Source organism: Gymnogyps californianus, chromosome Z, assembly GCF_018139145.2.
Source record: "Gymnogyps californianus isolate 813 chromosome Z, ASM1813914v2, whole genome shotgun sequence".
Lineage (NCBI taxonomy): Eukaryota > Metazoa > Chordata > Aves > Accipitriformes > Cathartidae > Gymnogyps > Gymnogyps californianus.
In genome coordinates, this window is record NC_059500.1 from 82506013 (window position 1) to 82518385 (window position 12373).

Genomic DNA, 12373 nt, shown 5'->3' on the forward strand with positions numbered 1-12373 from the left:
TATCTGATCTTGATTTTCCACTGCCCTGAGTTCTGGCAGACCAGCTGTGTTTAGTCCACTGCTAGCTGATTTAGGGAGGAATTACCATGTTAAAAGCAACATTTGTTTGTAGTGCTGGCAAGGCTTCCATTCATCCTGTCTCCACACAGTAAATTTACGTTCTTTACCATGAAACAACTAAACACATGGGTTTTGAGTGGAACTTTTTTCAATTGCAAGGGCTAAACAAACAAATAAAGGGTGAGAGAAAGGGACCCTGCTGAATGTCAGTGCTGCTTTCCTCTACGCTTTATAATGGATAGAAGAGAAACTCGGGTATAACTGATGATGAAAAATATTAAATGTTTGCATGTTCTTTTAATGCTTGGAAAGATTTTGAAGAAAATCCTCAGATTGTAACTTGCAAGATCAGTCTGCCATCTTAAAAGCTGATTATGTGTAAATTTGATTATAGAAAGGTCTTCTGAAGTATTCAGGCTATATTTAAGATAATGAAGTTTTGTTCCTTAATCTAATTTTGGCTTCCATCTGGAAGAAATTAAAAATCCAAACCATGCATCATTTCAGTCCTTAAAAATGTCTCATACCTGCTGTACTGTCCTTGCGTGCATCTTGGATATGAACGTAGAGCTGGGCCAGGGGATGATGGAGCACCGGCTGCAGGGGTCCCCCAACCACCCCAGCTGCAATGGAGAGGGAGAAGGGTTCCCTGCCACGCTGATCCTGGACCTCTGCCTCCCTCCGCTGACTGTATAGGCCTGTTGCTAAAGGGATCTATTTTTTGCCTCTCCCATGTCAGGATTCTGCACGATATTGCATCAGAGCTATGTACGTCTGTCCTTTCTGGCTGGCCATCTTAATGTGTCTTCATACAGGCCATGGTCCTGTGTAAGGTCTTGCTGTGATTGCTGTTGTCTCTCTGTGTTGGTGAAGTAATGTTTAGAGACGAGTCCAGTACACATTTCCTGGTGGTACTGCGTTATACAAGCAGGTAATAAATGATAATTTCTGCTCCAAAGAGCTTGCAACTAATAGTTGACTAAAATGGGTTTGAGAGTGGTTATCACCTGGTGAGATTAAGAACTAAGATTTTCAGTGGTACTAACAAATTTTTTATTTCATTAGGGAGACATATCCTTTATTGAAAAGGATATATTCTCTCTGAAAATAACCTTTTTTTGGGGTTTGGAATTTAAAAGATCTGAGCATGGAATCCAGAGTTCAGTGAATTTTTGACCATTTTAATTCTACGTTTTGTTCTAATCTAGTTTTAATATGCTAATAGACACAGTTTCTTTCCTTTCTCTTGTCCAGGCCACAAGATTTCATTGTCAGAAAGCTATGGGAGAAACTCAGCTTTCTTGCTGCACTAGCCCAAGTCACTCTGTCCTCCCTGGTATTTGCACTGGTGCCAGTTGCATGGGTCACCACGGAAGGTTAATATTTGCTAATGGCAATTCTGCTCTGGGTTTATGGTGCAGTTGTAAGACAATACCTAGTGAATGCTGGCTGACTGCAACCCGCAGCATAATGCTAGCTCACGTTAGTATTCCCTGTATGTTCTCTCCACTCATTCATGCGCTCTCATTGTTGTAAAGCCTTCCTTCTTTTTCTTCCTCCTGGCTGCCACAAGGCAATTTTGGGTTATTATCACAGTGTTTGAGCAGAGAGTCTTATCTAGCAGGTACCTATTTCTTTTACAACAGATGGCCTACAAATATGAACATTAGTTCCACTGCCTCTGTATCTGAATGATTTTTTTTTTTTTCCTTTTCCCAGGTGCAGTATAAAAAAAAATGTTCTCCCGACTACGAGTAGCTGCCACTCCCTGTGCGATAGCATGTCGCAGTGCACATACGAAAGAAAAAGGCAAGCCACTGATGTTAAACCCACGAACAAACAAGGTTGGTAGTGTGTGATTATCAAAGATCTTATCTTCATCTGGTAATCGTCCAGTGGACCTTGTTCCAGGGTTAAACTGCCTCCAGGAGGTGTACTGGGCCACAGCCAAAAAAGGGTACAGAAGATGGAGGAGTCAGTGATCATTTCAGGTTTACTACCTGGACACCTACAGTACAAGGACTTCCAATAACACCTTCTGCTTCTGTCAGCCTGCGCTTCCCCTGGTTTGCTGTGGTTTACACAATCAATACTGCTGCTTCCTTGTGCCACATGGAGAGTCGCTGATTCTTGCTGATTACTGGCTTAGTTTTTGGGCTGGTTGAATTGAAGTAAAGCTTTAGCAGATAAGGAGTCGTATTTCATAGTTTGCAAAAGTTAATTCTGAATTCAGTCTTGCTAGTGATAGAAAGTGTTAGCCTCTATGTCCTAGTCCTGGCTTTTTCCTGCAAGACTGAATTGGGACCGAGCCATATCAGTAAGAAGCATCCCTGTGCAGAGAGTCGGACAGAGGGCATCTAAAAATAAGCCTTGAATGGAGCCAGCTGGGAGGTAGAGACATTGTGTTAATTCCATGCATTGGGAGGAACTTCTCCTAAGAAAGAAGGGTGTTTTTTCCTTCACAAAAATTTTCCTATTTCCACAACCCATCCCCAATCTCTTTTTTTTCCCAGAGTAGTAGTAGCCTTCAGGAATATTGAAACGGTTAATGTGTAAACTAAAACTAGTAAGAAATGAGATGAGCGCTTTTGGTAGCTGATCCAACATGTCTAAAGTGGCCAAGAAAGGTGACAAATCTAGCTGCCTCTGACAGGGTATTTCATGAGCAATGGAGCTATGGAAGCTGGACTTCCATAGTTTTATCCTATGTTTTTAATGTCTGGCTTTTCTCCTCTTCCCCATTCTCTGATTTTCTTTTTTTCCTCTCCTCTAATGCCTTATATTTCCACTTCACTGTAAATTTCCTTGCCTTCCTTTTCCGCCCATGGCCCTGACTCCTCTCCCTCTGTATTCCTAGCTCCTTCCCATGTACCCTGCCACTGCCTAGACGCAAAGAAGCACGTGCTGCTATAAATTGGCCAGCTGGCAAGCCAGACACATAACCCCGAGCCTTTCTCTCAGCAGAAGGGCTAGGCTGGCTCTTTCCTCTGCACAGCAAAACCTTTTGGTTTTTTTCCCTTTTCTTTTCTTTGTCTCTCTTGTCAGAATTAGAAGTTGGCCAGTGGGCTCAAAATATCTGGGGAAGATATCAAGCTAGGAACTGCAAGCTGCATCTCCTTGTGTCCTGCCCATAACTACAGGGAGAATTGCTCATGTTTCTTTTGGCAAAAGTGATTCCTGAGTGTCCTGAAAAGAAAGGAAGAAGACACAATGTAGACCTGCAGTGATGTTTCTTACTATTTCTTGTACAGTATAGCGTAGCATGAGATGCCTTGATACTGCATGAATGAAGGTTGTGTATGTAGAGAGCGAGCCGTAGAAGTTAGAGACTGGCTGACTGCAAAAATAAAATCGGGATTGCTGCGTTGGGGAAGGAGAAAAGAATAGATTGGTGTGATTTGTCAAGGTCAGATTATCTCGAGACTTTTCTGAGCTATAAACACTTTGACGTAACAGTGGAAATTATTTCAAGCCCTGTAAGCTTTTCCAAGTGCTGATTATGCAACAGTGTTCAGAAACAAAAACAATAGGTCATTTCTTATTGTTTTCCTAGTGGTAATATCTTTCTAATTTTTTTTTTTTAAGCCCGGAATTCTCTGGTGGACTGAGCACAATGCAGTATTTTTTATGGGATTTTTTGAGGAGGAGGGAAAAGCAGAGAGCTGCTTATTAATAGCAGTTGATTTTTTTTCATTTTTGAATGTCTCCAAGAAATGATACTTGTGAGAGGAAAAAAACTTTCCACATTTGTTCGGCTCTGTTGTGTCAGTCTGTCGTTAAGGCTGACACCTGTTTGAACGGATCTGTAAGCTAGTTAAGTGATACTGCTTGATATTGGATGCAGTATCTGTATAGAAATGTATTTTGGAAATTCAGCAGAGAAAGAAATGATTGACTAAATATGCAAAGTACTTTACCCTTTGTAGTTTTCTTGCCCACAGTTCCTCACGTGCCTATATATATCATGTGCATACAGGCACAGATAAAGGGCTTTATCTCTTGCTGGCAGCTTGTTGAGGTTTTATGACTCGTGTTTTTGTTGCTTATGTTTAGTTTTTACAGTCCCTATCAACTCTACAGAACATTTGGTCCCCTTTAATATGCGTGGGCCCTAAAATAAGAACTGCAAGATGGCAGCATCACTGACAAAAAACCACTCCTTCCCCTTGTGCAAATTAATCTGCTCTTGTTCTTTGCCATTGGAGTAGGTTTTTCTCTTACCATTTGTTTTTTTTCTTTTCTTTCCCATTCTTACCTGTCTTTTACAGGTACATACTACACCTACATCAGCTGGTTTGGGTTTTTATGTTTGAAGGCCAGCTTTCAAGTGTTTATTGTCAGGGCGGCTCAGAAAAGGTCAGGAGCTATATCAGTAATGCCCTTGCTGTTGCAGCCAAACAATTGCAGAACATACTGTATTGCTGGCATCCATGTATATTTATGATCTTCCATGATGTTTGATTTCTGCTCTGTGACAGGGATTCAAATTACAGTTAATTGGTGTCAGGACCTTTTATTCTGCTGAAGATCCCTGCTGTGCCAAGGCAGCATTTTAAGCTTGTTGGGCGCTTAGAACACCGTTAGGACAATCTCATTTGTTTAGTACTGGCAATTAAATTGTTATTTATATTGTGGTAATGCTTCGGATTCTCACTCAAGGGCCAGGATTTCTTCTTCCAGCACAGAACAGATGATGCATGAGTAGGTGAACCCTGACCTTGGCGACGTCCATTCTGCCATGTCGAGTGGCATCAGTACGTCTTTATCTTCACTGAAAATGCGTGACCTGTAACATTATTTGTATGTTTGCTTTCTGTGTGCTTGCAGCAAATTTGTGACTCTGAATAATTTGTGACACTCTCTGTATTTTAGTTGGTGATTTTTCTGCCTTGTGGCGTCAGTTCTTCTTGTTACTCTCTAAGTGCGTGACTGTATTTTGTACAGTTGATTCCATTACCCCTTTTTCTGTTACTCTGTTCCTCAATATTGTTTGGTTATTTCATTCTTTAATATCTTTCTCCTGTACTGACAATGCCTCTAAAATTTGTAGCTTCAGCAAATATCTTTAGGACATTGCATTAAACACACACATGCATGCACACATATTTGTATGTATGTATATGCCTGGGCACATGTGCGTGGGAATACATGATAAATCTTAAAAAAGAATTCACTGACGGTGTCACAAGTGGCAGTTTAATCCTAGACTGATTCCTGAAGAATTGTCCCAGTGTCTGTCTTCTGTATGGGTGGTCATCTTCTCATATGTTGTATTTAGCTAGACCATTAATCACAGTTTCATATGTATTCATTCCCAGCTTTTTCAGCCCAATTTATTTTCATCTATGCCTTACTGAATACTTCCAGAAACTCTGATAGATTACCTTTGTTTAAAGAATCAGTTTTCTTAACAAAGATGTATGTGACCTCATGGACTTCTGGCAAATACTGAACAGTATGTTTCCAATTCAGAATAAAAAACAAACAAACAAACAAAAACCCAACCCAAAGTTAAAGCTAGTTGGACAAAATAAATAGGATAGGACAAGAGAATGTGAAGAAAGATTGTATGAACTTGAAGATCTAAAAGCAGATGCTCCCTTCCCCTTCCACTGCCCTTTCTCGCCATGCTGTTTTTTGACACATTTGATTTCTTTTATTTTAATACTTTTTAGACTGTGTCAGTTGGGTTGAGCAGCCAGGGTGTAGAATACGCAATGCCCGTCTGCCTTCCTGGGGAAACCAGGATAAACAGGATGTGGAGCTGTACTGCAAATGGTAATTGTCATGTCGCTAAGAAATGCAGTGCTTGAAACACTACCAGCAGTTTCTGATCAGTCACGAAGAAAGATCCTAGAAGGCAGGAAACTGATAGAAACTCCTAGTTTCCTTGCACGCACACACACCCAGCCCAAAAGTCCCACCGCAAGTTTTGTGTCCTGCCCAACTGGTTTGGAGATGGAGGACTTGCTGGATGGAGGCTGCATGGCCATGCTTCTGCAGCTTTTATCAGCTTCCTTGAGATCTGCATGCTTTTACAGGGAATTAAATGTGGAAAGATGGAACTGTTTAATCTGTAACCAGCTTTTATCATCTCTGAAAAGGTGCTGTAAGTGCTAGAAGTGGTAGGTAGTATTGCACCTCATTTAACTTAGATCAGCTGTTCTGCTCAGGACTCGTGAGCTGCTGGGATGGCGGGTGCAGGAAGGAAGGAAGCTGTCTTGTTTTTTAATTTTTCCGATTTCTTTTTTTTATTGTAGGATTAGTGCCATTAAAGGTGAACAAAAGCAATGGCATCTGCTTAGTTAGAAAAACAGCAGTTTAATGAAATGTCTCTGAGGTGTTCAGTTGATGCTGTATGGTGTAGATGAACCATTTCAGTCCATCATGCTCATGATTTGCAATGTACAGCTTGACCATAACTGTTGATGCTTGGAAACAAACCCTAGAGAGGGTGGATGACTTTCTTGCCGGTGTGTAAAGGCTTTCTGTTTCTGACTTTTTCCCATTTTCTGCAGGGGAATGCTTTTAGTTGAAGCCACATCATTAGCAAATGAGAGCTACTGCGGGTTAGCTAAGTCTGGTTCAGCAGCCGAAGTGATTTACATCTGGTTCCACACATACGGAGGCGGTACAAGAACTGGTGGCATCTTTGCCTGCAGAGAGACTAAGGTCTTTAAAGGCTGAATAAGCTGGGGAAGGTCTGGGTCACTTCAAAGTTCACCACGCCTTCCAGTATATATACTATGCTGTTTCTGGAAGAAAAAAGATAGGAAATTGAGTTTAAAAAATGAAGGAGGAAAGAAATCAAAGGAGATTTCCATATTCTGCACTGTTCTCATAAACACAGAGAAACTTTGAATCTATGGTTGAGATAGCAAATACACCTTTGATTCATATGAGTGAACTTTATTAATTTGCAGTGGAGACATGTTGTGCAATACTGAACTTTGTGATTAGCAAAAGGAAGCAGAGTTAAGAGAAGCAGCCCATAATCCAATGTAAAATCTACTTTATTTTAAAAATGTTTATGATGCTACTTCAAAGCCTATGATATACTGCTGAATATGTTATAACAATGATGAGAAGTTACATGAAAACCATTTGATTAAATCTTCCCTGTGAAGTAGGCTAACTCATTTTTCAGACAGTGGCATGTTTGGATATATTCTGCATTTACATCTTTACCAGGGGCTTTGAGTGGGTTATTTGTTGTAAACTGTACAGGTTTTCAGAATGCTTGAGAGTATTTATGGTATCAGGTAAAAGTATCCCCTCCTGTATATATGCCTGCAAGACTTTGCAGGTGGGGAAAAAATTATCACCACTAGTACTTCTCTGCTTATAAACCTCTCGGTATTACCTACTCAGTGGTGCAAGAAAAATCATGCTTGCAGGATTCAGGTCTCCTGTTCACCTTCATGCAAAGCAGGCAGCTAGAATTTTTATATGCTGATATTTATAGCACCACTCGCTTTGTGTAGTAGAGCCCAGTTGTTAGGGCCGAAGTGAGGTCCCAGTGCCAGATAGTTTGTGGATTAAAGGCACAGTACGTGGTGATTCAGCGTGAGCTTGTCTTGACTAAGAAACTGTCAACACTTCATTTTAGTTGCCTTTTTTTTGGTTTGTTTTTTTTTTCCCATGACAGTACGTTGGTTTTGTTGCAATAAATTTGTCCACGCATATTAATTCGTTCATTTGTGGTCTTTGAAGCGTGCTGGGTTTTCTCCTAGATGTGCTCCCTGCTCTGTCTGTACTATCTTGGAAAGGACACCTGTGTTTTCTGAGCTGTAAAGAGGATTAAGGAAACTAATCTAAGTGAAAGTCAGGGCGTAACACTCAGAGAAAGGACACCTAGCACTGTGGGTCAAAGGAAACCAAAAAGTGACCCCTGTAACTTAAACCCAAATTATTACAGTATTTAGGTATTTAATCCGAGTGGAAACCAGAGGGACTTTGGCCCTTAAGTAGGTGCTGGGATCTTAAGTGCCTTTGAGAACATCAGTCCGGCTGCTGCGAATTGCTGAGTGCCTCCTGATTCACTGGGACCTGATCGCTGGTTCTGTCAAACTACTGGGTTTATAAAATGAGGGAAAAGGCTAGGAAATTTGTAATACTGCAGCTCCTAGGCACACTTGTTTAAGGAAAATCTATGTCCTGTGAGGTGCTGTATGGGGAACAAGCCGCAATCCCAAATCCAAAACAAGAGGCAGCTGACGGCCATGGACAAAGATAATGAATGGGAATACAGCAAGCGTTGGAAGGGCTCTGGGTTTTTTATAGTGCTACTCTGGACTAAACTTGTTCTGTTCTAGTTGGAACGAGGATTAAATTTCTGTATGGATGTTGATGGCATTCAGGTTCTGAGTTAGGCCTGGGCAGAAATGAAAGTGTCTTTTACTGCGGTAAGATCTAATTGTCACGTAAATAAACAGCTGGAAGTACTTAGTGCCACTTAAAAATTCATGGTGTTTAATGTTATTGTAACTCCAGATACACTGAAAATCCAGGTTGATATTATTAAGGACCCAGGTAGTTTAAGGTCACTGGTTTCACTGTACAGTGAAATTAAGGAAAAGCCATGTCCCAGTGTCATGCTAATAGTGGAAATTAGAAATAAGGTAGAGTTTATTTTTAAGGGACTTGAGAGTTTCTGAGGGATGTAGGTTTTGCTAGTGAGATACTTCAGCTAGTTTAGAATAAAATGTCAGTGTAGCTAGTATGGTACCACTGAAGGAATTCTGGCCTTTGACGTGCCTTGAACTAGTGATATTAGTGGCTTTACTGACCAGTGTTTATATATCTTCTGAAAAGAGACTAAGCTTTTTTTTTTTTGCTTCTTCTTAATACAGTAAATCTTTTGGCATGGTTTTTGTAGTGCCTGAAGTAACAGTCAAAATATTACAGATGTTTACCAGCTGTACTCAGGATTTTATCCTAAATCACTTGCACTGCAAGTACAGTTTGTGTTGAGAAACGGTTGTTTTAAAAAGGCATAAACTGCTGATGGTAACAAATTAGGGGGTAGTTAAGGAAAAGGGGAAGATAGCTGAGATGTGTGCTTGCATGGTTTGCTTCCATGCAACTTTGGAAGATGCATTTACATTCCCAGAGAATCTTTCAGTATTTCTTGTGAAGTGTGCAGAAATGAAACTAAAGTAGATTCTTTGCAGTATAGGAAAAAAAAATGGCATTCAGTGTGTTCCTCGTGGTTTGTTTCTCATGCCGGTGCTGCTTACTGGTTGTTTTCTCAGTGGAAATTTTGGATTATTCAAATCAGTTTTCAGAAAAAATTATCACGTGGCTGAAGTGACTGTCACACCCAGCAAAAGACCAGCAGCAAGGGTAAAAAGTTCAGGAATAAGCTGTCATCTGAAATTTATTTACAGACAATGTTGGAAGAATACTTGAGAAAAGCAATTACATTAGGAAAGAAAAAAATGGTTTGTGAATGACTCGCAGACAGTAGAAAAAGGATATAAATTGAAGTCATATTTAATGTCAAATCTACTACATGGAAGGTTGCCAGAAATATGAAGCGTCGATCTATTTTAGGGTTAAATACTTACAGTTTTTTGCAAAAAAAGTATTTTCAAGTGTTTTTTGCAAAACACTGAAGTTTTTTGTTCTTTTTTTCCTGGCAGTAGCTTGCCTTTTAACTCTTCAAATATTTTATTACTTTAGAATGTAGTATAGAATTAGTATGGAAAAGCAAGTGGACTACTTAAATCAGTGTAGTCAAAACAACTGATGTTAAATGTGATTTAAATAAGCAAAGAGAAAAATTACATAAAAATTATTAATAATTTTAATTATTTTTTTCCTAAGGAGTAGTTTTCTTGGTTATAAACCATTCAAGTATGCTGAATTACACTAAGTATAGCCTCTAAACTAGAGATTTTTTGTTAATGGGCATGCTTTCTATAAATACTTGTGAAAGCCTATTCAAACATAAGCAGAGGTGAAAATATACAATCTTAATTTCTGGTTTTTTATTCTAAAGTGGGAAAATATTATTTTTTTTTCTTGTGATTTTTCTAATTGCAGAAGGAATTTGGAATGTAATTACAAGGCATAGAACAAACTTCAGAAACCTTTTTGAAACCTTTTTTTTTTTAACTTGGCAGTAAGAAGCTGCTTCCAGCGTGGGGAAATTTGAGAAAATGTGCTCTTGTTTTTTAATCTAGCTGCTTTAGTAAACAAAGGAAGTGTTGTTTGTGAGCAAAACTGATGTTTCTTGTTTCCATCTCTTTCAAAACATTACAACTAGCAGACCTTTCCCTTTCTGATTCTGCTTTTGCTCACAGATCGATGCACAGCCTTGGCACAGCAAAGGCTTTCCTCCGTTTTCAGCTCCTGCACTCGCAAATATTGATTTAATCATTCACTGAACTGACCCAGTTGGATAAACTGAAATAAGGAAAGTTTATCATTGCTCTTTTGGAAGCGGCAAACTTAAAGTGGGGTCAGTTGTTGTCAGAAGTGGGGTCAGCACTTTGAGACAGGTTGGCTGTGAATCCGGACTCGGATCAGTTAACGTTTTGCAAAGTTACACCTAGGAGTTAACTGCCCCGTGGAGATGCCTGTCAGTCTCCGCTAGCAGGTAGCTCACAGCACGCTGTTTTGTGTACTAAGTGAAAAGCCAGTTTTATTGAATGTTATTGTTAAATAATTCAAATTAGTATTTAAATAACAATAAACTCTTCATCCACCTTGAAACAGAGAAGAATGGAAATGGCGGGAAATTTTTGCGGTTTCACTCTTCTGAAACGTAATTTGTTACAAATGAGGCTTTTTGGTAGTAGACAACTACAGTTGAAGACGAATAGATTAGTTCTAGCCCTAAGTAGAAGTGAAGGATTCGAGCTGAATTGTGATCTCAATAGAAGCATTAGGGCAATTCAGTAACTTTGGGATCTGGCTGGATTACCGAAAGTATGTAGAAAAAAGCGGCAAACGGAGCGATTCAGATAAACCTCTGTGGACTAAATGTTACTGTCTGTGATTGTAGGGACCCGGCTGGGTGACCCACATGTTCTTGGTCAACCTTATGTTCCTATGAAACAATTCAAGAAGCAGCTGTTATTTTACTTTTAAACCTTAGCCTGTCTGCAGTGGGATCTCTTAGTTGTTCTCCAGTTTCACAGAGGAAAAGGAAAATCTGGCAAAGGGCATGAGGACTCAGAGATGTGGAAAAGCTGTGGTCGAAAGGGATACCTACAAAGGATGAGGAGAACCCCAGCAGAGGCAAATATATCCAAACCCTGCCAGCTGTGGCACCTGCCATGAGAAAAGGATGCAATGGATAGTCAGAAATGGCAAATAGAAATACATTATAAACAGAAATGCTAGGCGAAGAACTGCTAATTATTTCTCACCTCTCTTGTTTTCAGGGTATGGCCTTTACATTACACGAACGACAAATGCTTGGGTTGCAAGGACTTCTGCCTCCTAAAATAGAGACACAAGACATTCAAGCCTTACGCTTCCATAAGAATTTGGCAAAAATGACTGACCCCTTGGAAAAGTAAGCACTCCTCTGCCCTTGTTTTGTCATGCAAGTGAATGGAAATTGCTGCAAAATATTGGATGGGGATAACCAAACAAGGTTTCTATGCCTCCACTGGGTTTTTCCATTGTTGGAGGTTATTTTCACTTTTGCACAGAAAACTGCTTTCATCAATCATGCATTCATAATGTGGCTAAATGAGGTTGGGGCGCTTTCTTCTTATATTCCATAGTCATAAGGTAACGAAAAAGAATGTGCACAAATTAGCCAGTAACAAAGCTGTAAACCTTGCTGTAATATGTAATATGTATTTCTGTAATATATGAGATTTGGGTGGCAGGTTGTTAGAGCACAGAACTATTGGGAGGGAGGAGGGGGAAGCTAGCGCATGCTAGAAAAATATGTGAGAATGAAGGTAAATTGAGGGTTTGATAATTAGGTATGAAAAACAGTGTTTGTCATACACAGTAGTTACTGCTAGAAAGGAATTACAGGGTTAGACTTTTGAGTCTCATAATGTGTAACTTTTTCAGATCAATCTTTTTTTTGTTTAACCCACTGGTTTGGTGAGAAAAAAGTGAAGGATTTCGATCTTTTTTTTTTTTAAAAGGCATGTTTTTAGCATCCTGTTACTGTTTTCATATAAGCTTATGTATATCTGCATGTAAAAATATGCAGTCTCCTAAAGGCGAGAGGAGCACTGGAATGGTTTGAGGCTTACTGGACCACATCAAATCTCTTTTGTCCTCATGAAAACCAAAAGATGACTTTTAAATCCACATCATGTCACTTGCTAATCTGAAA

The 12373-nt window shown here is 39.7% G+C and overlaps 1 protein-coding gene across 1 annotated transcript in view; it reads left to right on the forward strand.

Annotated features, from left to right (window-relative positions):
* The first annotated feature begins 1786 nt into the window (after nt 1–1786).
* The window catches only part of ME2 (malic enzyme 2), a 29123-nt gene continuing 18536 nt past the window's right edge, over nt 1787–12373 (forward strand). Inside the window, exons 1-2 of the mRNA XM_050912849.1 lie at nt 1787–1904; nt 11454–11587. Coding sequence (XP_050768806.1) covers nt 1797–1904; nt 11454–11587 — 242 coding nt within the window. The 5' untranslated portion in view covers nt 1787–1796. The remainder of the gene's footprint in view (nt 1905–11453; nt 11588–12373) is intronic.